General features: G+C 48.3%; 2 protein-coding genes across 5 annotated transcripts in view; both read right to left on the bottom strand.

Moving 5' to 3' along the window:
* Positions 1 to 519: 519 nt before the first annotated feature.
* Positions 520 to 6,866, bottom strand: RAB29 (RAB29, member RAS oncogene family). Of its 3 annotated transcripts, none has more exons than XM_069459372.1 (6): positions 6,829 to 6,866; positions 6,283 to 6,512; positions 4,256 to 4,327; positions 3,336 to 3,517; positions 2,913 to 3,034; positions 520 to 2,647 (listed from the first exon to the last, which is right to left on the bottom strand). In XM_069459372.1, exons 2-6 carry the CDS (start codon positions 6,404 to 6,406, stop codon positions 2,533 to 2,535), a joined length of 615 nt encoding a protein of 204 aa, XP_069315473.1. In that variant the 5' UTR covers positions 6,407 to 6,512; positions 6,829 to 6,866; the 3' UTR covers positions 520 to 2,532. The 3 variants fall into 3 exon arrangements, with proteins under 3 accessions (XP_069315473.1, XP_069315474.1, XP_069315475.1); XM_069459373.1 differs by lacking the exon at positions 6,829 to 6,866 and adding an exon at positions 6,703 to 6,725; XM_069459374.1 differs by lacking the exon at positions 6,829 to 6,866 and having other exon boundaries at positions 4,256 to 4,310; positions 6,283 to 6,316.
* Positions 6,867 to 12,210: 5,344 nt separating this feature from the next.
* SLC41A1 (solute carrier family 41 member 1) overlaps positions 12,211 to 26,350 on the bottom strand; it is a 28,598-nt gene continuing 14,458 nt past the window's right edge. For both annotated transcript variants that reach the window (XM_069459391.1, XM_069459392.1), the window contains exons 3-11: positions 23,531 to 23,638; positions 22,345 to 22,416; positions 21,543 to 21,687; positions 21,281 to 21,427; positions 20,531 to 20,678; positions 19,565 to 19,644; positions 18,311 to 18,445; positions 17,858 to 18,006; positions 12,211 to 14,770 (exon numbers count right to left, since the gene is read on the bottom strand). In XM_069459391.1, coding sequence (XP_069315492.1) covers positions 14,585 to 14,770; positions 17,858 to 18,006; positions 18,311 to 18,445; positions 19,565 to 19,644; positions 20,531 to 20,678; positions 21,281 to 21,427; positions 21,543 to 21,687; positions 22,345 to 22,416; positions 23,531 to 23,638 — 1,170 coding nt within the window. In that variant the 3' untranslated portion in view covers positions 12,211 to 14,584. The remainder of the gene's footprint in view (positions 14,771 to 17,857; positions 18,007 to 18,310; positions 18,446 to 19,564; positions 19,645 to 20,530; positions 20,679 to 21,280; positions 21,428 to 21,542; positions 21,688 to 22,344; positions 22,417 to 23,530; positions 23,639 to 26,350) is intronic.

Below are 26,350 nucleotides of genomic sequence, written 5' to 3'. Positions count from 1 at the left end.
AGCATCCAAATGATAAGCCCTAATTATTTTTAGTATAATCACATTTCTATTCATGTAAATATTTCATTTTCCCTATCTTAACTGCTTTGCTTTATGGATAAGGGCATGGAGAGGAATTAGTTATATTTCAATTCCTTCTTTAGTTTCAGGCCTGTAATGTTCACCCATTGGGACAGAAAATTCAGAAGGGCTCTAGCAATGCTTGAAGAGGCAGGTAAATCCTGAGTCAGCAAAAGGGAAAAGAAAGCACATTCAATTTTTTTAAGAAGTTCACATCTCCAAGCAGTATTTGGGATATTACATGAAGTACAGAATTGGTACTAGGCAGCTGGATCTAAGTAATTGGTACTAGTAAATTAACAGATATACTGAATAATATTTGCCTTCATTTATTTTAAAAGAAGGTATTTAAAAAATAAAGTCTATGTTTCTACAATTCTCTTGAACTATCAGTATAAAATAGCTCCTTAACAAACTCACATTAAAGGCCAATAACTACCATGAATACGAGACTTAGTTCCCATTTATTTTGTGATTTTGCAGGGTTTCAAACCAATAGGAAAAAATTCTCTCTTCACATAAATGAAATTTGCTACTCAACTATTATCTTCAGAATCATTGTAACCAAAACCCTGCCTGAAAATGATAATGCAGAAGAGAACTATAAGGTCTGAAAAGACTGTACAAGTTATAATAACTGGCATTAAAAAAAAATTAACTGCTGAAGGCTTGGCCTCCCTTCTCTGATATTTGGCCTCTGATCTCTTTCTCAGGACAGTGATTTTCAATGTCTGGTGGTGTGTATCAGGATTCTGGAGAGCTAACAGAGCATACAGAAGCCCAAGATCATTTAAATAGGAAAGGCCTGGGTCTCTGTATCTTTTTTTTGTTTTTGAGACAGGGTCTTGCTCTGTTGCCTGGGCTAGAGTACAGTGGCGTCATCATAGCTCACTGCAACTTCAAACTCCTGGACTCATGTGATCCTCTTGCCTCAGCCTCCTAAGTAGCTGGGACTACAGGCACACTAACACACCCAGCTAATTTTTAAATTTTTTGTAGAGATGGGGTCTTGCTATGTTGTGCAGGCTGGTCTTGAACTCCTGGCCTCAAGCAACCCTCCTACCTTGACCTCCCAGAGGGCTAGGATTACAGGCATGAGCCACCATGCCTGGCCTTGTCTCTGTATCTTTACCATGTTCTCCAGCAAGCTTCTAAACCAGGCTGATCAGAAATACCTGGGAAGCTCTGAAATACACCATCACCACATTCCCAGGCTTCATCCCTAGAAATTTTGATTTAGGAGGTTTGAGGTTGGGACCCCAAAAAATCTTAAAACATTTTTTTAAAATTTTAACAAACTTCCCAGGTAGTTTTGATCATCCAGATTTGGGAACTACTGATTTAGGACACTTATTTAAGATCTATCCAAAAAACTTCAGGTCTCTGAGTTCACTAAGGATATTTGTAACTTTGGGTGGTTATAAATTACCAGCCTAGAGAGAATTTAACAAATTAAACTGTCTAGAAGTGATTTGATACTAAAATACCTGCCCGATTTAGTACTTAAATTACCTAATGATTTTCTGTCTATCCACTCTCCTCCCCCAGGCCAAGGCCTGCACATAATATTTGCTTCCCATGGTTAAGTGCTAGCCACCCCCGGTGCTCATAAAATTGTTCTGCTGGATTCTGCTCTGTTAACCACTCCTTTTTCTTCTTGCATTCAGATTCCCAAAGCTGCAAGGAACAGACCTATTTCAGAGTACCACAGCCAACTGCTGTCACTTGCAGCATTATTCATCAAGACATCAACCCAAAAACTTGCAAACCATTCCACTGGTAGGGAGACACTAGACAACCCTAATGTGAGGATTAAGTTCTTCGTGGAAGAAAATGCTCTCATCACACAAAATAGTTTAAAAGCTTGACTATTCTTGAAGCCAAGACAAGAGAAAGTTAATTATAACTTTAGAAGTTTCGAAATAACAGTGACTTCTGGGTCACCTCCAGTAGCCCCAAACCCATTGATGTCTAGACCCCCTCCTTCTGCATCTCAGAATTAGTAGATGCTTAAATTCCAAGACAGAAAGAATCTGAAAGCAATGGCCTATAAGGAATTTTGGAAATAACATTTGATCTCATTTTCCTCTCAATCTGAAGTCATGTTATCAGTGTACATCAAATGGAAAAATAAGCTTAAAAGTAGGTGAGGATTATAATCCTTAAAAACACAGATGCGGATTTCTAATCTTTCCCACAAAATTCCAGATCACATATTGAGGGATGAGATGATCTTTCTTATACCGAAGGCACTAACTAGTTACATGAACCAGCAGCAAGTCAAAGGCAACATCCAGGAGATGCAGAAATGCACCTGGGTCCCAGCTGTTTTTTCTAAGTGAGATGGACCTCCTTACTGGACAGTTGGAAGGAGACAGTTCAAATGTAATTAATAAAACTGCCGGGTGGGCAATCAAAGGAAAGAGATGGAAAGACCTCCTAGAACTGGGATGGAAAACAAGCCAAACACTACTAGCAGCAGGCCCAGCTGGAGGAGGACTTGGTTTGTAGATTGATGTAGTCCCCTTGGGTGGACAAAGACATGATATCTTCTCTGGAATTACTCATCATCTTTTCAATGAGGACTCTAAAAAGAAATAAAAAATAAGCCTGAGAAGCTAGATGGAGGAAAGGAGAAATGGCAGACATTGTCTTAAACCACAAGGTTTAAATGCCCCTTTGTGCTCAGTTATCTCAGGAGAGAAGACAGTATCCCTGACCTTCAGGAGCTGGCATTCCAGTGGCTCAGTCTGTTCTTGTTCGCTCAGAAACAAGAAAAGAAGTTCCAGAGGGCTTCAGCGGAAGATGGATAAATCTTCATGCCTGTCCCCAGAACAGCATGAAATACTCACCTCATGGCCTCATTAATATTTTTGTTCTCCTTGACTGATGTTTCTGTCCAGCCTGTGAAACCGTTCTCTTTACTGAACCGGTCAATCTGGTCCCTGCTCACTGCCCAAGGTGACAGATCACACTGACAAAGAGAATAAATACAAGGCCACACCATAAACTTCCTGGAAATAGAAATATGGCTTAGATGCCTGTGTATTTAAAACATTTTTCTACCAATGGCTAAGAACACACCAGCATCTAAAATCTATAGTCAGCATCCTTCCTAAAGAAAGTCTCACCCTCAACATCCTTTGAAAGGAGGTAGAGATGATTCTGCTAACTTGAGAAGGGGAAACGGATGCCCCAAATCAGACAGCATTGTAGATATGCTTACTCTCTGACCACAGATGGAGGCTAGGATCTTTCTTAGGTTGGCCACATACCTTGTTGGCCAAGAGCAGGCAGGGCACGGGCTCTCCATTGGGCAGTGTGAGCTTGCTGTCCAGGTCCTGTTTCCATCTCTGGCTGTTGCTGAAGGTAGTGGCATTGGTAACATCAAACATAATAACACAGGCAGAAGCGTCCCTATAGTATAGTCGTGTCATAGAGGTGAAGCGCTCCTGTCCTGGGGAGAAAGAAGAGAGTTCCTGAGGAGGTGATCCTAAGAACCAATCTCAGCACCCTCTCTGACACCCCTTCCTCTCTCCCTTTGTTGAGGAAGAAGGCAGTGAGCACCCATGGCAGAGGGAGCCACTCACTTTCCCCCTCTAACTCGGTTTTCCATCTATCCCATAAAGGGATAATTAAGCCCAATCATCTCCAAGGTAGATTCTGCACCCAGATTGCTCAAGTCCAAATCCCTGCCCTGCCATTTAACCATCTATGTGTCTTAGGGCAAATCGAGCTCTTGGTGCTTCATATTTTCATCTGTAAAATGAAGATAAAAGCAGCAGTTTTATGATAGAATTGTTGTGAGGATTAATGAATCAGTGAATTTAAAATGCTCAGATGAGTGCTTGGCACATAATAAGGGTTCACTATTATTATTGTCTCTATTTTCTGGGGGTCTTGTTTCTCACCAAGGTCAGCTTTAAACCTAGAAAAAGCACCTTCCCCCTGCTCTGGGAGCATCTACCTATGGTCTGGACAATCCACCACCTTGCCAGCCCCGCCACCCACACAGACTGCTCCAGATCTATTCAGGACAAAACATCTACAAAAGCTCTATGTATCCTCAGAGCAGCCCAATCATGCCAGCTTCAGAAACGATAATTTCCGGGTTTGCTGCCTCACCTTTTCTCTGAGAGTTTGCTGGTTAAACCAAAATTTCTTCCCTTGTTCCTATCCAGCCTTCACAGCTTACCTGCAATATCCCACAGCTGGAGCCGCACCATCTCTGAGTCAGACCACTGGAGAACCTTCAGAGCAAAATCCACTGAAAATATATATTATACTTTAATAAAATTTCCCTTTAAAAAATCCAGGGATAAACTCAGACCAAATATGAAGTTATAACCCCAGGGATCTACAACTCCAATCCCATTTATTTATTTTCAAGCCCTCGATTGGCTGAGATGAGCCCACACTCATGTATCAAGTGTGGGACAGATAATTCATACTTGCTCTCCAAAGGGGTCTCCAGCTTTCACTCTCCTGTCAAGCAAATTTATTTGCTACTACTTGTCTCCAAGGCTGGCGGCAAGAAGATGGGAATAATTATGAAAACAACACCTATTCTCAGGTTAAACAGTTTCTGGGAGATTTAGGTGGTTTTTCTCAGGGAGGGGATGATGGAGGAGAAGGGGGAAATGAGGTAAGTGTGGTCACTTTTGTATCTTCCACATTCAATTTCACTGTTGGTTTCTAATCAAATTGTATTATGAGGAAAACACACCCTGGTGAATTCTACATTCTCCATAAAGCTGCAGGAATTAACTTGGGCAGGAATAGGATAAATGGAGAAGGTTCCAGAGGATTCCCAGAAGAAGATACTGCTTGGATGATGCTTAAGAGCTGTGCTGGATGTAAGCTAGTAAGTCTGGAGGTGCCGAGACTCCATGAGTTAAGGCTCAACTTTTTGATACGAAGAGAAATAGAATAATTTCCGAAGTTTGGAAATATATTCTTATATATCTGTGACAGAAATAAAAGCGAGGGGAAACTTAGAAGAAACACTGAAAAGAGTTTCTTCAGAGTCAATTATATTCTTTAGTAAAGGAAAACTAGAGCGATTGGTAAAAATTAACTAGCAGAACACTTTTAACCCAAAACTATGAAATAGGAGTGGGAGGGGGGCAGAGTGGTGAGGAAAGTCTTTGAAACTTTAAACTCTTAATTTTGCTAGATGTTCTTAAGGAGGATGTTTTAATTGCAATGTAAATGCTTTCTAATTTTTTTTAAATTTCCATATGAACACCAGCACACATTTTCAAATTTTCTGTCAATACGTTTTTGCCCCCTTAAAACAAGTTCTTTTAACAGAGATAAAGTTTTAAGTTACTCTCCCCTGTCACCAGCTCTTCCTAGCTAAACACCTTGTAATTAACAAAAATGCATTTCTACCTCTGAAAAAGCAGTTGAGTTCAAAGGCCCCACTTGGGAAAGAAATGAATGAACTCTAGGTGTTCCCTTCCTCCTTCCCTTCCTCAGTTTGAGGGGAAAAGGGGTGGGAAGAGAGGTACGAGAAGTGGTATCTTTCACACTCTTCTAAGAATTCCTAGGTTACATTTATTTAAGCTATCAATGGACAAAAGCCACAGCTCATTAGCCCTAATGGGCATCTGATTGCATAGCCAAGGAGCTCCTTTGGGGATTTTGTGTCCCCCTACCCACCTACATCACCATAACAAAACTAGAGTCCTTCAGACCAGTTCTGCTTCCTTGAAGCCAAGTTAAACACCTTTCTGTTCCTTTCTCAGTGGCTGGCCGTAACTCCCTGGAGAGGCCGGACAAAAGCCCCCCGGGCTCCTAACCAGACCCTACAGAGAGTCTCCGTCGCTTCTACTGATTGGATAGATCTGTCCCTGACAGCTTGGAAGGCTGCAGGAGGAGAGTTGAATTCAGAGTGCGCCGGCAATAAACAGCAATTGCTCATTCTCATCCTCCCGTCCCTATTTCTCATCTTCACACCTTTGCCCCATCTCCTTCCAGGTAGTCGCCCTGGCTGGGGAAACCTCACTGGGGAAACCCAAGAGAGGTATGCAAACCAAACAGCCAGCAACTTCTCCCTCTAGGATCCCAGACTCCTACTTCCTGACCCGAGGAAGGACCCAAAGGACACCAAATTCCCCTTCCCCATCCCGCTTGGGTCCACAGCTCGAGTCCGCATCGGAGCCCCAGTAACCCCTTCCGCCTCCCCGCGCCCCCCCCCACCCCCCGGCGAGGTCTCACCTCCCACCGTGGACTTGTAGTGTTTGCTGAAGCTGTCCTGGGAATACCGCTGCACCAGCGACGTCTTGCCCACTGCGGCGTCCCCCACCACCAGCACTTTGAACAAGTGGTCGCGGCTGCCCATGGCTAAACCTCAGTGTGTGTTTTAAGGAGGCAAGAAGTAGGGGGAGTCGCTTTTTTTAACCCTCTTCAAACTGAAGTTGGGCATTCCCAGCCACCGCCTGTTGGTGCTGCTCTGACAAGAAAGCAAAAAAGGAAACTTTGCACTCAAACCTATACATACGCGCTTCCTCCCCGCGCGGCCACAGCCTGGGTGGGGCGCAGGGCGAGAGCCCGGAGCCCCCGGCTCTTCGCACCTTCCCCCGCCCCCTCCCAGCCCGGCTGCCGAGAAACGAGACCAGGCACCAGTCCCTCACCCACCGGGACTTCCCCCGAGCGGCTCCCGTCAGCGACTGACCCCGGGCCAGCTCACTGCGCGGCTGCGGCCAGAGATAGGGCCCTCCCCTCACTGTACAAACCACATTGTGGGGAAGGACCAACGCGCACCTCGATGCCCTGGTCCCGTCCCGCCCCCGACGGCGCGGTCCGTCTCGCCTTCCTCTACAAGCGTCACGTGCAGCGTTGCTTGGAGCACTACATTTCCCAGCTTACCTCGCGGTAAAAAGAACCAGCCGAGCGCGGAGACTCCCCGCGAGGCGTCCTGGGAAGTGTAGTTTCTTCACTATTTGTGTTTTAAGACACCCTGCAGTTTCAAGGCATTCACATTCCTTCAGCTGTTCGGAATCTTATTTTAAAACAAGTCTGGGTCAGTAAAGATTTCTTAAGAGGAGATATGTTCAACATGCTCTCACCTGCCTAAATCCGTCCCCAGATAATTTTCTCCTATCTTTAAAGGTTTTATTAAGATTAAAAATTATTCCATTAATAAAAACCCAAGCCTCATCCATCATACTCAGGTGAAGTCCATTTCTTATTCCTTCAAATAGATAGACAAGTCCAGGACCTTGTGAACATGATTCATATTTTCCATATGACCCAATACCAGGCAAGTGTAGGGAATCTTGATCCAAGAGACCAATCCTTAGGAAAAAAACCTATGCCAAAAGTTACAGCATTTAATAACTAGCGATAGCAATAAAGATGGAAAACAAGAGACAGTTCCTCACTCACACTTCCACAATTCCCATTCTAGCTACACTTCTCGTCATTTGAGCTGGAGGCTAATTGAGAGTCCTCCTGGATTTCCGGCTGCTGTTGCTCATGAATATTCATAAAACTACAGTCTGGCAAATAATTTTAATTTTTCAGCTTGTAACTTTGCTGATCTCCCTGTCCTTTATGGAGGAGGACCTTGGCAGGGCATGAGCTCAATGGCAAGCAAAGAGAGCTCCATTTTCTATGCTTTTTCCCAGAACAGAAGAAGAGAACCAGCGGGGCCATGGGAAAACAGCCCAGGGCTTAACACATTCTGTGAGGAAAGAACATCAGCATGGTTCACAACATATTTAGCCCAAAACGTTTATTGGGTACAGGAGCCTAGGCTAGGATACTCATCTTTAAGGGTTCAGTTTTCTCAGTTCCTATTTGCTGTGACATAGTTGACCAATCCTTGACAGTTGTTTCCCACATGGCTTCAGTGATACTGTTCTTTCTTTTTCATCCTCCTACTTCTCTGATGATCACTTTTTTCTTTCAGGTTTCTCTCCATCCTACCTCCCTCTAAGTATTTCCTACACCTTGATTCTTGGTCCTTGAGTTGGTCATTCTATAAACTCTTTAGTGAATGGCCCTTGGACTCACATATCTCTCTGTCTTCACTTTATTTGTTCTTTATCATTAATCAAGTATGTTCGGCTTCCAAAAAGGCACCTCCACTTGGATGTCCTGCCACATCCTCCTTCTCACTATATCATCACAAAAATAGCTCATCTTCTCAGCTTCCCTATTTCTGTCACTGGCCTCGTCATTTCTTCTCTTCACATAGATGTCAGACTTCAAGCATCATTAACATTTCCTTTTACACACATCACTTTACAGCTCCTCCCCTTTAAAAAAGTCATTTGCCACAACCGATTGACTCTTTCTTCAGTAAAGCTTTCCCCCACTTATCCTCTGTTTCCCTAGCACTCTGGGAGGCCGAGGCGGGCAGACTGTTTGAGCGTGAGTTCGAGACCAGCCTGAGCAAGAGTGAGACCCGTCTCTACTAAAAATAGAAAGAAATTAGTTGGACAACTAAAAGTATATAGAAAAAATTAGCCGGGCATGGTGGTGCATGCCGGTAGTTCCAGCTACTCAGGAGGCTGAGGCAGGAGGATCGCTTGAGCCCAGGAGTTTGAGGTTGCTGTGAGCTAGGCTGATGCCATGGCACGCTAGCCTGGGCAACAGAGCGAGACTGGCAGCCTGGCAGTTGCTTCTGTTTGGAGAAGTAGAATTCTAGGTAGGCCTTGAGGCCTCCCAGGGGATTCTGGCAGCCAGCTTTGACCTGATACAGGAAAAAGATAACCTAGATGTTAAGTGAAGCAAGAAATACAGAATGTAGAAGCTTGAGTGGGCACATGATGGACTGACTATTCTGTCCTCCCCAGCATGGGAGGTATGAGGGAGAAAGATCTGGGCTGTGCTCTTAGCTTGGGAGTGGGTCCCCTCGAAGAGCACCTCGGGCCATGGGGACATCTCCTCCGACTTCCTGAACCGGTATTGATGGGCAGTTTGGTTTTTGGCCTGCCAATCAGAAGGCTATAGTTAATATTCTGCCCTTGGCACCTGGGGTGGATCAGTGAACCTCTTAATGTGTTAGTGACTCTTTCCATGGATTTCTAACTCCTAAAAACCAAATACTTCATTTCTGAATAATTTGTGAAGTAGGTAACAACTTAGGTAATATGTTGAAAGTTATGCACATGACAGTCTGTAACAGAGTCAAGGACAGATAAACACGGGGTAGACTGCAATTTGCATATCCTCTAAAGCAATATTCTATACATATTTTTTCAACATTCCTTTCTCTTAATATCTGAATGTAGTGAAAAATATTTATGTTCAAACTAAGGAATTTATACTATATAAATATAACTGAATATGACATAATATTTAAAGTTATTTGGACTTGTTTTTCATTTAACCTTTTTTTTCAGATAAAAGTAGTATCATTTAACTTCTTAAAAAAATCACCACTAGCTAGATAGTCATTCAGACTTAACTAAATGTAAATATAGTCTAAAGTCTTTCAAATTATGTTCAAAAATTCTTTTTGGTTGGCCAAATTTTCCTCACTTTTCTGCAATTTGTTTCCTTTCTAGTGGGTTTTTTTTTTCTTTTTTTTTTTTTAAGAGACAGAGTCTTGCTATGCTGCCCAGGCTGGACTTGAACTCCTGGGCTCAAGTGATCCTCCTGCTTTAGCCTCCTGAGTAGCTGGGACTACAGATGTGAGCCACCACGCCTGGCTCTAGAGTTGGGCTTGTTTTTGCTGCTGTATTTTTAATCTTCAAGCCAGACATTTTCTTGGGAGCCATATTAAAAGATTTTATATTTAGATAATGTGATAAAATACAGTACGATACAGTAAACAGCACTATAGCGGTGCATTATTCAGTTTCCAAATTTTAGCTGAAGGAGACAACTAGCTTCGGGAGACCGTCAGCTGGCTGACCTCAGGGTTGGTAGTACTGCCTGTAATTATGTTGTAAAAATATCATCAGAGATAGGCTGGCGCCTGGGAGGCATGATTTTAAATGTCCACTGGAAAATACTGTCTATTTCAGTAAACAACATTTTGCAGTAGGCGAGGTGTCTCATGAGCAGAACTGAGGTAACAGGCACCATATTTTTGATCATTTTAGCAATTTTTGTGTTCTGTAGAGAGGAGCACCCTGGCAGCGGTTTCATCTGGCTCCAGGCACGGAAGGCAGGCACTGGGCTGAGAGCCCTGGGTGGGAAGTCTGATGTTAGGCAAGACATTTAACTTCTCTGAACCTCAGTTCTTCTTCCGTAAAATGGTGATAATATCTATCTCATAGTTATGAGAGATACTATTGAAGTTGTAAATGAGGCTATTATCACGATTTAAAAGTATACTATGTAGTATAATATACTGTATAGTAAAACATCATATAAATAATCAACAAGCAATTATCTTCTATTAACCCTTCGTAGCCTTATTAACATAGTGCTGCTTTGAAGAGTTAGCACTAGAGCATAGACTGTTAATTTCTGAGGCTGGCAAATGTTCAGCACTCAGTATATGCCATTTACTTTTGCGACGCATCCTGTGGGGCTGCAGTCCCCAACCCTCAGTCTGGTCCGCTGCCTACGAGGGACCCGGCTGCAGAGCTCTGCCGCCCCCCACCCCTCGGTCTGTGGAAAAATGGTCTTCCATGAAAGCTGGGGGGCCAGGCGCACAGCAGGAGGTGAGCAGCAGGGGGAGTGAAGTTTCATCTGCATTTACAGCCGCTCCCCTGTCGCTCGCATCACCGCCTGAGCTCCGCCCCGCCCCACCCCGTCCGTGGAAAAACTGTCTTTCATGAAACCTTCCCTGGTGCCAAAAGGGTTGGGGACTGCTGCTGTGGGGGGCGTGTCCTAGGTGGGCAGTGGCTCCCAGCATAGGCTTGGGAGTCAGACAGACCTCTGACTCCCCCCTTCTTTCTGTATCTGCCATCTCAGAAAACTTACCTCGTCACAAATCTGCATGTCTCCTAAGGTTGTGCTGGAAACTCCAGTCCTGTGGAAGTGTTTGTGGTTCGCCAAAGCATCAGGTTCATTTCTTGGCTCAGCCAGTTGTTTCCTCTGCAGGACGCTCTTCCCCGCCCGCTTTCTGCCAGGCTAACTCCTATTCTTCTCAGCTTCTGCCAAGATTTCCTTGACCCGTAAGACTTGGTCAGGTGCCCTTTGCACCTGCCTGCTCCCTTAGCCGCCCTTCAGTTACCCCTACGGCCAGTGGATTGACATTGCCTAGTCATCTCCCCACTGTAGTATTGATTAGGATTTTGGGTTCAGTATGTATCGGGCACAGAGCTTAGTGCTTTATGTCATAACCATCCTATAAAATAGGTATTAGTATAGATGAGGAAACTGAAGCTCAAGAGATGGTGAATGATTTGCCCAAGGTCATACAAATACAAGCAGAAGGGCTGGGATTTGACCTAGGCCTGACACCAAACCCTTTGCAGTCAATTGTAAATTTCTAAGGGCTAACAGGGTGCGGGGTTGAACACAGTGAAGACACATAGTAAGCACTCCACATATAATAGCTATTGTTATTTTGACCCAATAAGATTATAAGCGTCTGCAGGGAAGAAACTTTTTAAAAATCCCCTAGAACAATACCCCAACTGAGGCTAAGCTATGAGTGGAGACCAGAGTATAACCTCGAGAGTAAGGACCCTGCATCTATCTGGCTCCTGGACTATGCCCCAGAGCACCACTGATTAAATAACTGATGTGGGCTTTTTTGTTTTGTTTTTTGAGATAGGGTCTCACTCTGTCGCCCTGGGTGGAGTGTTGTGGAGTCATCATAGCTTACTGCAGCCTCCAACTCCTGGGCTCAAGTGATTCTCCTGCCTCAGCCTCCCGAGTAGCTGGGACTATAGGCACATACCACTACACCTGGCTAGTTTTTCTATTTTTTGTAGAGACAGGGTCTCACTCTTGCTCAGGCTGGTCTCGAACTCCTGTCCTCAAGCGATCCTCCCACCTTGGCCTCACAAAGTGCTAGGATTACAGGTGTGAGCCACCGCACCCAACCCTGATGTGTTTTCTATTACACAATCTCTGTATTTAAGAGATGTTGCATTTCTTGTCACACTTAGGCCCCTTTCTGCTTCCGAGTGAGGAGAGGGTGGGACTCCAGAGGGGCCCATGAAGACAGTTGAAGCTGCTTTTTCATGAGACACACAGGAACCACCAACCATCTAAATAAACGTCCTCTTTATTTTACCAAATATAATTTATCAGTTAAGTTGACATTTGTCAATTCAGTTATAGTAACTATAAATAATTCTCTTAAGACACAGTTCTGTAACTTTTTAAGGATACAAGAGTAAACCAATATTGCTCCTTACAGCCAGGCCAAAAGTACGCGCAGTTGGTGCAATCTGGGGAAAAGAAATCTTCCATGAAAGTCAACTTCGTTGTCCTTCCCTGTTACCCCACAGTCCTCCTCTGCTCACACACTCAGGGCCTGGGGCACGCCTATCTTTCCAATATTTAGGCAGACGCTCCAGAGTCTTCCAGGACCGCCTGGCTGAACTCTCGAGATGAGGAAGGAGTGAAGGACTGGGGCAGGGGTGGCCGGAGGTTACAGGGACACAGCCTCAGGGGCAGAGGAGTTGGTTTGGTGCCTGTACAAGGAGAGTCTGTGTGCGAGTATGTTTTGAGGTGGAGAAGATGAAGAGGAAAGAAATCCAGAGGGAAGAGCAAAAACAAGCCCAGGCTGGTGTTAATGAGCTCTGTTGGACACAACTCCAACTAGATAACCTCTACGATTCCTTCCAATCCTAAGGTTCTGTGATTCCAGAAGGTGGCCTGGGTAGACAGGCAGGGAGAGAAGTCTCTGGAGGTCTAGAGCCAGTTCCTGGGATAAGGCATGGTGTTGGCAGAAACAGGGTCATTGCCTAAGCCTTCCCTTGGAGGTGGGCTACAGAGGGGAGGGCTTATGGGGAGGCTTCTGGGAGGCTAGAAAAAGTCTACACCCAAATGCCCAGATTTGTATGTGTGTGAGTGTGGACAGATTTCTGAGCTGTTCAGAGCAATGTGTAGGGAAGAGGCAGAGGCTCCAGTTTTCTCCCAATTTTGTGCTAGGCAGAGAAAAGTAGAAGCAACCAGTTGGCAGTCCAGCTTGCTAGTTCTAAATCCTCTTTTGGGTGCTTGGTGAGGAGTGGAGGGAAGGGAAGGTGAGGAAGGGCAGTTTAGGGAAACGAACTGCCCTAAACTGGCCGGGCGATGGGGCTGGTGGCTCTAGCTGTGGTCAGCACTGTAGAGTTGGGATCTAGGCAGGGGAAATAGGCAGAACCCGGGTTGGTGAAGTAGAGGAGAATACTTACAATGAGAAAACTCTGTCTGCCACACTGAAAGGGGCAGATGGCCTTTGTAACCTGGGGAATGAGGGGCGGTTAGAGCTGTGTTTCCCTTACCACTGGCTAGTCGGTCCCTGGCACAGTACCTAACACACAGTAGGCACTCAATAAATATTACTCAATGAATGTTTCAGATCATGCTGCAGAAGAGCTCATCTTGGGAAGGCTGTGTATTTGCTGAATGAGTGAATGAGTGATGACTGTGGGCAGAAGCCAAGAGAGAGGAAAACTGACCTTCATAGCATGATAGGATGACTGATTTTAGGAAGTGACAGAGTCCAAGGTGACCACATGATTATGTCCTCAGGAGAAACAGCAGCAATGAAACACCCCTGGTTGCCCTCAACCTCCAAATCATTCTCCAGATACCCATGATGCCCCTAATCTCAGAACCCAACCTGGTGAGCTCTGGGGAAGGTAGTGCTTAGAGACAATTAAGATGAAGGTTGGATAGAGACAATGAATCAGTCCTCTGCGTCCACGAAGAATGTGAGTTTTGGGAAACCTATGGGTGGACATGGATCAACCAGGGAGATGAGGCCACTGTTCATGTCTTACTGGATGTGATAACCAATTGAAACAGATCAGAGGGAGGGATTAGTGATGCTGATCAGGCAGTCAGGTTAAGAGGCATGGGCACAAATGAATGGTCAGTCCACCTTAGTCCCTCTGACAGCAGAAGGGCCTGGGTCCAGAGGGCAGAGAATAGGGCTGGGATGATTGAGGGGTGGGAGGGGTTGGAGCAGTTGTCTCCTGCCCAGGGCTCTGAAGTTGGTCCATGTCTACAAAAGTATGTGTGTTTGGGAGTGTTACTTATTCCTCTGTTCAACCAAGAAAAACAAAAAAACCAAAAACCAAAACCCACTCACAAAGGGTTTCTCATTAGGACCAAGACTGAGGTTGCTAAAGCCAAACCAAATGTCCCCAGACCCCAGACAAAGGCCCCCTGCCCCAATCCACCTCACCTGGAGGCACCCACCATGAAATTGCACTTGGTGATTGTCTCAAAAATCTACTTGTACTGCTTATCTCAGTCCATCTGTCCCTCCTGAATTCTTGCTATATAAACTTGGCTCAATGTATAAAAATTCCCATTGAAAATAATGAGAACTTGGTATCAAAGTGAAGTCCTAGAAAGAGGTGGGAGTGTGGAGTGCGGTAGGGACAAGGGAACAAAACAAAAACTTCAAATAGAAAGTACAGAGGGATGGGGAGAAGGCTGAGTGACCAAGCTAGTCCCCGACATCCGTGTCTCGGTCCCCGATGAGCCAGAGGATATGGAAGCTGAGTGCTAGGAGCCCAGTGCCAAGCAGGTCCCCCAGCGCAGTCAAGTATGGGATGGAGAAGTTGTCTGGGTCCAGGCCCCGGCCCCACATCCAGTGCACCATCCAGTCTGCGATGTAGAGGAGAATCAGCACCTGGAGAGACAGAAGGGCCCAGCCTGCAGCCATCCCCTCTCTCCAGGGGGAGCCAGAGGCCACACGATCAGACCTACTCCCGTTCAGTGCAGCACGAGGCTTGGAGAGCCACAGTCATTATCTTTTATCTTCATCTTTCCATCCCACAATTACCAACTTGAGCAGACAACAGGCAAAAGGGCTCTTTCGAGGGGAAGACGCTATTACTACCTGGAGTCACTCACATCAACGTTATGTTCTGCTCCCAAATTTGCCAAGCAAGGGGCTTCCTAATTTAAATCCTACTTGTTGCAGGAATTCAGCCCTCTTGACTCTAATTCTGGGTCCCTTCTTTCTTGAGTCACTCCAATTCCTGCCATGTTGGCCTCTCCCGGAGCCTGGTGTTGCAGTCACCTTTTCCCAAAGGGATTTCTTCTCTAGGCAGAGTGGGGTAAGGATAGTGTTTGAATTTGCTGCTGGCACAGCTGACTGAGTAATAGTTGATTACCCCAAGCTGGCTTTCTCCTGACTCTTTCCATTCTGCTTGTTCTGGGCTCAAAGAATGTAAGTTTATTTTAACATGAGTCCTTCGGAAATAGAATTGTGAATAAGTCAGCTAACAATGCATACCGATTCTAAATGCATTTTAGATTACCTGCTGCTGTGATTTAACTGTGCTCTTGCTTACCTTCTATTACTACAGATAATTAAGAATGATGTGGATCAGAATCTTGCTAGTGGGCCCAGGACCAGTAGACTCAACAACAGCTGGAAGCTTGTTAGAAATGCAGAATCTCAGGCCCACTCTGGGCTTGAAATCAGAATCTGCATTTTAACAAGATTCACGAGCACTTTTACGTTGGAGATGCACTTGACCTAGAACACTATGGTACAGCAGGTCCCGCATCTTCTATAATCTGCACCATGCCTGACACTTGGGCTCCCTAAATGACTGCAGCTGCGTAAGAATGAAACGGTGTCCAATGGTTAAGCTCCAGTGTAGTCATTTGGGACGTTTTACTCTTGACCGTACTTTGCAAATACTGTGATATGAAAATTTTGCCCCAAGGGGCCCAGATGCAGGAACCGGAGCCCTTAATGGATCCAGAAGCCAGAACTGACACCTATTTTAAGGCAAACTTGGTTGCTTTTCTGTCCTCTCTCCAAGGAAGCCAGAGGTTAGTTTCAGCACCCTTCACTCACCCCTTGCCCCGCACACAGCTGCCTTGCACTCCCACGGCCTTGGCCCTCCGTGAGGCCCCCCCCTGCATAACTTCACACCCTTTCTAGCAGCTGCAGAAGAATCCCAAAGAGTGTGTGGCCAGGAGGCCTTCGGGACCTGCCCCAGGAAGGGAATAGCAGCAGCTGTCCTTACATTCCAGCCACCTGAGCCGGTCCCAGGACACACGGCTGGGAGGTGGTGGCAAAGTGATCAGGAAAAAAAAACCTTTAGAGGGCATCATGTGCCACACTGTGACCTTCTGCTGATCTAGAGAAGAAACCAGAAGTGAGAGTATCCCCCAGGGTATTCATAGTAGGTAATGGAGCCAAGGTTATCCTTCCCAACCCAGGCCAAAGGACGAGTTGAAGACCTCCACCATAGACCTTCGGCATGCCCACCCCCTCCCCTCTCCCGCCATGTGCTGCTCTTGAGCCCACTCGGAAGGGAACATGGGGACTTGGCTAATTGCTGCAGGGCAACAGCATATGGCCGATTCTCAGCCCAGCCCTTGCCAAGATGTCCTAACACAACCTTTCTAAAGCTGGGGGTGGGGGGGTTGGAGGGATACGTGTTCATCAATACGAGACTGGCTAAATAAAATTATGGAACATCTATAAGAGAATAGAATGCTGCCATAAAAAATCAGGGTGCTCTTCTCGTTATGTATTCATATGCAATGACCTCTAAGGCTAGTTGTTAAGTGAAAAAAGCAGGGTGCAGACAGCGGGTACGGTGTACTACATGTGTGTAACAAAGGGAGGAAAATAAAAAAAATATATCTGTTTCCTTGTGTAAGTTCAGAGTAAGCTTAAGGGGTCCACAGGAACGGGTAACACCGATGGCCTGCGAAGGGGAACGCTGGATGGCTGGGAAGATGACGGCAGAGAAGACGACTTTTCACGGAGGTTGCGCTATGAATATGAACTTAAAATACTTTTGAACTATGTGACTGGTGTCTATTCAAAAAACAAATCTATACCAATTTAAAATGTAATAATAAGGGTAGGTGTGGCCATAGAGTGGTAGCATATGGGAGCCTTGTGGTGACAGTTTTCTGTATTTTGATTACAGCAGTGGTCACACCAATCTACCCACACTTGTGATAAAACGGCAGATTCACACACACACACACACACATGAGTGCATGTAAAGCTGATATAATCTGAATAAGTACTGTGAATTGTACCAATGCTAATTTCCTGGTTTTGATATTGTACCAGTTATGTAAGATGTTACCACCGGGGAAAATTAGGTGAAGAGTATATGGGATCCCTGCACATTTTTTTTTTTTTAACTTCTTGTGAATCTATAATTATTTCAAAATAAAAAGTTTAAAAAATGTAATAATATAAGAAGGGAGAAAGTGTCACAGTGTCACAGAATGGCAAGGCCGGATGGGATCCTACAGATAGATAGATTATCCAGTGCAGTAGTTTAGATACTTTTTCACGCTGTGGACCCCTTTATTTAAATGCAATTTCCCGAGGAAGCCCAGCATGCAAAACAGAGCCAAATGGAGCTCTGTGGCCAGGCCAGTGGGGGTGGCACCCAAGGCCCACCTGCTCGGCATCCTACACCCACCTGCCTGAAACCACCACTTCTGGTTCATTCCTCTCAATTTATAAATATCACCAAGGCTTAGAGAAGTACAATCACTGGGTCAAAGTCACACAGAATGTTAGTAACTGCTGGAACCACAGTCTGTTCTCCTGTGTTTATCTGCAGCCCTGACACACAGAAAGAGGTGGCAGAGCATCCCATCCCTGTAGGGCGTCCCAGTCCGGTGTTTATCTGCAGCCCTGACACACAGAAAGAGGTGGCAGAGCATCCCATCCCTGTAGGGCGTCCCAGCTCCTCCCCATGGCCCTGCTCCTGCCAGTCCGTACCTGGAGCAGTGCAGCTGTCATATAGAAGATGATGAAGATGAGTGTGAGGGTGGTGTGCCCGCCCTGCATGCAGCTGATGGTGTAGAGGAACACCAGGTGTCCTGGGACCACGAGGAGGAAGAGGACCCGGGCCGAGCGAGAATTCACATCTAGGACCAGGGAAGAGAGGGCGTGAGAGGAGAAGAGGAGCCTGGGCCCGGAAGGCCTTTCAAAGTGAGGAGGGACTGCACCACGCCCCGGGGCGGTCGACACCTGTTTCTATCTCTCCAGCCAGTGGTCTCTGGCCCCAAGGGGTCCCAGGAAAAGACACCCTTCATGCCTCCAGAACAGCTGGCACAGCCCAGCAGAGAAGCAGAGCTGCGGATCTGGCCCCAGCTGTTTCTTAAGTGAGGTTCATTGACTGGAGGCCCCCTCCCTCCAGGGCTGGAATGGGGCTGGGAGGCTGAGCATTACCAGGACTGAAGAAGGTGGTACAAGGACTGGGGCAGCGGCGAGGGGCTTGCTCAGAGTTCTCCCCTGGCATCCCATTCATGTGCAGGAAGGTGGAGATGCGGCTGGCCTGCACTGCCACCAGATTGCCCCCAACACCTGCAGAGACATATAAGGGCTTAGACCCAGGGGAGGAGTGCGAAGGAAAGATCTTCTCGTTCTTTGTCTTTTTATCTTAGAGGGACTGTCCTCTGTCTTCATTTAGGGTCTGTGTGGGCATCACCCATTCACCAGTCCCCAAGAAAAGAGTGAGGCACTAAGAAGGAAGAGAAGGACACCTCCACCTCCAGGGGAGTCTTCCAGGCTCCTCCATCCTCCCTTCTATGGAGCTGTGGCAGTCTCATGTGGCCCTGGCACAGCTGTGAGAGTGCTGGAAAGGACACAGGCAGATCTGCAGACTCAGAAAGCCTGACTTTTCAGCCAGCATAGCGTGTGCACCTGCCTTCCTGCACAGCCAAGGGGACAAAGCCCTGCCTTGCCTCACCCCTCTCCAGTGCTCTGGGCAGGCCCAAGCACCCAACGCTCATGTGCTGGTTCCAGTAACAGTTTCAAGGATCAGGTTTGAGCTCCAAACTCTGGAATCCAGTATCTGTCCCAGAAACTGTGCTGATTATTCTGTTTGCCCTCACACTGCAATCGGCTCTCTGCTGTTCTAAGCCTTGCTCTGAGCCCTAGGGGACTGACTTCTACAGACTGCATCACCCAGCCTCCCTGCTGGCTGCTTCCACTTGGGTTTGTTCCATGGGAGCCACCGGCAGGCAATCAGAGGGTGGCGGGGGGAGAGAGATCAGGTATTTCTTTCCTGGTGTCTCTCTGCTGTTTGGCAGTGGCTGACCATGTTGGGATGTAGCATGAGGGCCTCGCCAGACGCAGCCACCTGATCTTGAACTTCCCAGCCTTCAGAACCATGAGCTAAATAAATCTCTTTTCTTTATAAATTCCCTAATTTCAAGTTTGCTATTAAAGCAACAAATAATGGACTAAGACACTCCCCTGGACCGTTCAGGACTAAAGGCTTCCCGCTGTTGCTAATCTCTGGGTGCATCAACATCCCTTGTTCGTCCTTTTACCCTGCTCCCACCTCTATAAGCAGTCCCTTCACTAAAGTCTTGCACTATCTGAGCTGGATTCTCTTGCCTGCTTGGACCCTGACTGATACAGAAACCAACCCCCTAAGTCTTCTCTTTTTCCCCCCGGAAGCTGATGCCAAGACCTCACCATTAATCACAGGCGTGAAGACAGCCATTCCTGCAAAGTTGGGGTCTGAGACAGTCTTGTCCAAGATGAGGCCTCCCACACTACAGAGACAGAAAGACAAAATGACATAACGACCAAGGAAGGGTCTCTGCGATGAGGGGTGTAGGTTCAGCTGGCCTTGGGAAGGGAAGGAAGCACGGTGGCTCCCAGGAGTGCCTTATCTTCCAGTCCTCGCCTCCCTTGCCAGAACCAGGTGCTGCTTGTAACATTCTGACTTGGCACAGTGCCCCCAGGACAAGCTGGTGGTGCTGGGTCAGGCAGCCGCCTCCTAAGCCTACCCTCCAAGTTGGCTAGAGGCACTTCCCACAGGACTACCTGTTGGGGAGGACCTGTACTGTGCTGCTTGCTCTGCATTTACTTCCCTTTCTGGCAACAGCACTGGACTCCTCTTCAGCGAACCACCTCTCTCAAGCTCGGTCCCTGGGGCTCAGGTGACATTGCTCCAATGATGGCCAGGCTCCAGGCTCATCCAATCAGAGTATCGCATCCCCAAGGCCACAGTGATTGATTCAGGGATAGTTACGTGACCAGATAAGAACAGTGAAGCTATTCTGGGACTCTGTGGAACTGTTAGGAGAAAGATCTCTCTCTTCCGACTGGAATTGGTAGGAATAAGAAAAACACTAACCTGGACTGCAGGCCATCAGAGAGAAAAGCAGAGCTGAGAGGGGGACAGTACTGGGGCCCTGATATTATGTATGTCCCTGAATCCAGCTATTCCTTTTTGGTTTTCTAGCCAATACATTCTGCTTTGGAATGAAACCCATTCAGATAGTTTCTCTCACTTGCAACAGAAGGGAATGTCGCTATTACCCTATTGAACACATTTCTAGGGTCTGACCCACAACCTCTCTCTCCAGGGCTTAAAAGGGAGTCTGTGACAGGGTGGGGATGGGGCGGGGGTACGTACTTAGGGCCTGAGCCTACCTGCTGATGGCCATGGCAATGATGACAGGCTCCCAGCCTGAGTAGAGCACCTCCCTCGTGGCTGGGCTCTGCCGGGCCAGCACCACCCAGACAGGCAGCAGGGCCACAAAGAAGGCACACACCAGGGGGTAGATGTATCTCCAGTGATCTGAGAGAGCAGAGATCAGAAGATGAGCAGTGTGGCTCCCTGCTTCCAGCTTCCTCCTGGCTCAGCTTGTAAATGTCCCGACAGATCAATAGCAATACTATACTAAATGCCTATAAACATATTACCTCATTTGATCTTCACTGTAAGTCCAGGAGGTAGGTGTGGCCAGCCTTCTTCATTTTAAAGAAGAGGAAACCAAGGTAGAGAGCTACCCAGGTACTGAACTGATCACAGGCAGAGACCAGACTCTACGTCTCTTAATGTGATCCCAGAAATCACTATCTCCCACCCCTTTCCTCATCTTGCAAGTAGATTCCAGCCTTCAGTTCCCTTCCTTTACCCTCTCCACCTCACCCCTCCAAGGGAAGCAAGAATCCACAGGACTAAACAGGAATATATTTCCAATATGTCCCCCCTGCCCCTGCCACCTGCATGAGTTTGAGATCAGTTCTTGGCCTCACCTAAGATCAGGAGTTATTACAACCTGTGTTCAAACCAAATAGTTAAGAACACAGAAGAAATCCTTGCACATTTGCAAAACTACTACCATCTCTCCCCATCCCGCCCAGGAGTCCACCCAAGCCACACTCTTGGTGGCTCACTCAGTTCCAGGTAGAGTCCCCAGCTGATGCCCGAGAGCAGCGCCAAGGTGATGAGGTCGCCCAGGCTGGCAGCAATGGGTGTGGCCACGTTGTCTGGGTTGATCCCAATCTTGCGAGAGCCAATGATGACTCCGATCATGATCATACCTGGTGAGGAAGGGGAGGAGGGACGGGGAGGGAGAGAAGAGATAAAGGAGGTGTCGGGTGCAGTCAACACCTCTGGGGCAGCCCTCCTTACTCCTCTGCGCCCTCCCTTCCTTACCCAGTACCAGGGAGGCAATGAAGGCTGTGGCCACACTGCTGGCACAGAGCAGGAAGGCGTGCGGGATACTGAAGTGGCCATCAGGGATCCAGCCAAAGACGACGGCTGCAATGGACGCCAGGAAGCCCACCACTGTGGCCTGCACCTGAGGAGAGGAGCAGTAACTTGCAGGACCCGGAGCAGCGAGCTTCTTAGCTGAGGTTGCTGAGCACTTGGGCAGACCTCTTCCTGGCCCTCAGCAGCCCCAGGAGGCAGGCTGGACTGGACTGTCCAGTCCTTCCAGGCTGGGAGGCTGTCTTTATTTATTTAGTTTCACACCAGATACTAGTATTGGGCAGTGCACCCTGCAGGAGCCCAGGACGTGTTACTGGCCGAATGAGCGTTCCTCTTGGGCTGGGAGGGAGCAACAGGGCCGGAGACTCCAGTCCAGAGTCAAGGCCTGGGGCTCAAGAGGGAAGATTCCCTGTGTCTGGAAACTGAGTGGCCTCATGGGCAGGTGGGACAGCAGTGGCACAGGACATTTCAGCACTCCTGAGTCTGCTTGTATTGCTGGGATCTGTGGGGACTCAAAGGCCCCTGTGCCACCAGGAACTGAGAACTGACATGGGCGATGCTGGGCCCCTCCCCATGGTGGCTGTTTTCCTGGGTGACCTGGTTACCTCCTAGAGCTACCTTGGGAGAGTCCAACTCAGCAGGCTGCTGGGGATTCACTCAGGAGCCAGCTGGGGCTGACCTAAGCCTTTCAGAGATTCCTGACTAAGGGGGATGCTTAGCCCACCCTCTCCGGTGCCTGCCTTCTTACCTGGATGAGGGCCATGTTCCCCGTGATCATCCGCCAGAGCTCCTTGGGTGTGTCCATGTGTCCGATGTTGGCCTGGGAGAGGGAGGGCAAGGGGCTGCAGCTCCAGGCTGGAAAAGGCCTGTAGCTCCCTCCGTTAGGCCCCTGCCTGGATCAGTAAGCAGTACATGTGGCCCAAGACTCTGGGACCAGGACGTGAAAGTCCTGGAGAAGTGAAGTATGATCAGGGGTGCTGGGCTGAGAGGGAAGGAGCCAAAACTGAGCTCCTGCAGCTGGGTGGGAGTGCGAGGGGGCTCCCAAGGCAGCCCCCTCTTCTCTCCTCCTCTCGGGACGCCCGCTGAGCAGAAGCAGATTCCATCCTCTGCCCTGCTTATCTGGGCAGCCCTTTCCCGCATGGGTCAGCATGACTCAATCCCTAACTCTGAAGCCAGCTTGCTATCCCAGGGAAGGGAAGGTCAGCTGCTGGCGCATACACGAGGTTGTAAGAGTGTCTGGGAAGGAGTGGGTGGCATGGGCCAGGGGTAGGGTGGGCCAAGTTGGGGTGGGTTAAGCTGGCTGCCACTTCTCTCCCCCACCTTCTCCAGACTCTTGGCCATGCAGGGACATCCTTTGCCTCCTGAGTTTTACTGCCTCCCATCCAGGCTGCTGTATCTGGTTCAGTCCCTGACTCATCATGGCTGATCTAACGGGAGGTGGGAGGCGGGAGTGACGAGCAGCCCCTCCCTGTCTACCACCTTAAAGAAGAGCAAGCGGCCATGGCCAGGGCCACAGGGACAGGGACGGGAATGGAACGGGAGGGGGCTGGGAGGGCCTGGCTCTGCTCCCGCCCAGCTGCAGAGTAGGGCTGGAGATCAGAGGAGGCCCCCATCTGTGCGGCTGGAGGAACCAGCATGATGCCCGCCTGTCAAAGCTGCACAAACAGTCACGAGGCGGGTTGTGAAGCAGGGGGTGGGGCAGGAGTCCAGGGACGGCTGGGACATCCAGAAACCAAGCCTGGGAACCACTTTGGGCAGGGAACCACTTTGGGCAGGCGCAGGACACCCAGCCAGGGATCTCCCTACACCTGCCCAGTCAGGCCCCGCTTCCCACCCCAGCCCACCACGCTCCAGGCCTGGGCAGTGGAGCAGGGCCGGTAGCGACTGCCCAGTCTCCGGCTGTGTGTCCCCCTCCTCCTAGCCAGGACACTCACTGCGGTAGACAGCCTCGATGCCAGGGTCATTTCCAGGTTCCCCTTGAGCCCCAGCAGCGCAGGCACCAGGATAAAGACCTCTGTCACCTTCTGGAAGACTTCCCAGTGCTACAAGGTGAAAACAGAACCCAGGAATTTCAGTGCCCCAAAGGGCTGGCACTGAGGTTCAAGAGAGAGTCTGGGATCAGGGGCTTGAAGAGGAAATGGAGTCAGCAGGGAGTGAGCACGCCCGCCACCTTTCCTCCAAGAACCCTGGAACCAAACCGAGCCCACAGTTCTCCAAACAATGCAGCCCCCCTTCCTGCCACCTGGACCAGGGGAGACAGAGAGGGTCTCTGCCAGTCAGGAGACCCCTAGCCCGGCTCTACTTCCTCTGCCTGCTTTCCTGGAGCCGGTGGGGAGGGCGGGGGGAACCCACACAGCTGAGCTGCCCCAGGCTGCCTTATACCCCAGAACTCCTTTGCAATCCCCCCTCTCAAATCACAATCCCCGGCCCCTTTGCCTTTAGTCCAGTTGCTCTGTGGCCTCAGCCTTGGGTGGTGTTGTCTCAGCTGTGGAGCGCTGGGCTCCACGGGGCCGGGGCTGGGCTGAGATTAGAGAGTTTGTTTGGTTTCCATCTCCAAGGGCCTTGGGCCACAGCAATTCTCCTGAACAGGCTCGGAATTGAGAAGGTGGCCCCCAAACCTCAGAATGCTGGCTTCCCCTTGCACTCCCGCACCCTACACACCCTCCCCCAGTCTCAGCTAACAGAAGCAAGTGGAACCCGGTAGGAAGAGCCCAGCACTGGGAGCCAGGAGACATGGGTTCTCGTGTCCAGACAATCGGCCCTGGCTCTCCTACCAGTTTCCTCGGTCACCATCTATTAAGTACTAACTATGTGCTAGGCTAAGTGCTCTACACGGATTTCCTCATTTACCCATCTCAACAACCCAATGAGATAGGAGCTCTTTTTATTCTCATTTTGTAAGTGAGGAAACTCAGGTTCAGACAGCATCATACTAGTTAGTGCTAAGTGTTTGAAAACACGTAGGAGCTGGGATTGGCTATTTGAAAACTCCTTTAGTTGCAACTGAACCGGAGGCTCTGCAAAAAAAAAAGGCTGGGATTTAGTCTCCCTGGCCTGACGGGCAATGTGGTTTCCTTTATTTGTTTTAAGAATGAAAAGCCTCCAGGTTGGTCTGAGTGCAGTGGTGTTTACAACTAATTGATCACAACCAGTTATAGATAGCTTTGTTCCTTCTCCACTCCTACTGCTTCACTTGACCAGCCAAAAAAAAAAAAAAAAAAGCCCCCAGGTTGGGAGAGGCAGGAGGGGGCGGGTGGCCAGGCAGAGGTAAGCAGGCTGCTCTGGGTGTCTTGGGCGGGAGGCACAGTGCTGTGACGGGCACCTGCACTGCACTGAAAGCCTATGTCTCCTATAAGAGACCACAGGGAGGGGCTCACGCTATCTCCCCAACATGCCTCCTGGTGTAGACCAGCTGCAGACCTTAGACAAGATACAAGGGCCTCAAGCTCCTGACTGTAAAACGTTCAATTCAGGGGCCAGATCAAATGGTTTCTAAAGGTGATTCCAGCACTGACACTCTGTTGTTAAAGATGAGCAAGGTTGCAAATCAAAACCACCAATACCAGTGAGGTATCACCTCCTACCCATTAGGAAGGCTACTATCAAAGAAAAAAAAAAACAACCCAGAAAATAATAAGTGTTGGCAAGGACGTGGAGATGGGAAGCCTTGGGCACCACTGGTGAGATTGTAAAATGGTGTAACTGCTATGAAAAATAGTATGGCAATTCCTCAAAAAATTAAAAATAGTACTACCACGTGATCTGGCAATATCACTTCTGGATTTTGATCCAAAAGAATGGAAAGCGGGCTCTGGAAGCTGTATTTGTATGCCATGTATAGTGCTACAGAATACATGTCTATTGGATGAATAAACAAGACCTGGCAAATACAAGCAATGGAATACTACCCAGCTTTAAAAAGGAAGGAAATCCTGTCACATGCCACAACACGGATGAACATGTCCTTGAGGACATTATACTAACTAATCCGGTCACCAAGACAAACACTATGTGATTCCACTTACATGAGGTATCTGAAGTGGTCAAAGTCATAGAGATAGGAAGTAGAACGGTGGTTACGAGAGGCTGGGGGAGGGGGAAAGAGTTTAATGGGCACAGAGTTTCAGCTCAGGGAAGACGAAAAGTCCCGGAGATCTGTCACACAACAACGTGAATACACTTAGCACTACTGAACAGCACACTTACCAACAGTTAAGGCAGTAAATTTTATGTTGTATGTTTTTCTACCACAATTTAAAAAAGATGAGCGTGGCTAGAAGAGGGGGCTGGCACCAGAGGAGGCTGGACACCGGGCGCCTGTATGACAAGGGCCTCTCTTTCCCTGTCGGAGTTCTCTTTGTGTGTCCGGGGAGCAGGGCACCTAACGGGACCTGGGAGGGGCTTGTTTCACTGGGGCCAGAGCACACACTTGTCTGAGCTCCTGGCCTGGCCAGGACCTAAGACTCTCTTTAGGGGAGCTCCTCTGCGAGGACTGATGGAGGGGAGGGGACACACCCCATCTGAACCACAGGTGTGGAGCTTTCAGGGAGCCACAGAAAGAGCCAGCCCCTTCCAAACACCACTGCCACCGAAGGGATGTGAATCCCTTGTCACCCCCAGGGAGTCCCATCTGCACCGGAGGAACACAGGGACTGCTTGGACACACTGGTGCATCCTCCTGGCGCCAGTTCCCTGCAGTCCCGCCTCGTGCTGCTTTGCCTCTTGCCTCCTCCCAAACTGGACAAGCAGCTCCA

Source organism: Eulemur rufifrons, chromosome 27 (assembly GCF_041146395.1).
Source record: "Eulemur rufifrons isolate Redbay chromosome 27, OSU_ERuf_1, whole genome shotgun sequence".
NCBI lineage: Eukaryota > Metazoa > Chordata > Mammalia > Primates > Lemuridae > Eulemur > Eulemur rufifrons.
Note: the sequence above shows the minus strand (reverse complement) of the source record. Positions and strands in the feature narration are given on the sequence as shown.

Coding starts and splice junctions, on each gene's coding strand:
- RAB29 (XM_069459372.1), bottom strand. CDS start 6,406: ATGGGCAGCCGCGACCACTTGTTCAAAGTGCTGGTGGTGGGGGACGCC. Junction 3,518..4,255: donor CCAGCTGTGGGATATTGCAG/GTAAGCTGTGAA, acceptor CTTTCTCCCCAG/GACAGGAGCGCTTCACCTCT. Junction 2,648..2,912: donor AATATTAATGAGGCCATGAG/GTGAGTATTTCA, acceptor ATTTCTTTTTAG/AGTCCTCATTGAAAAGATGA.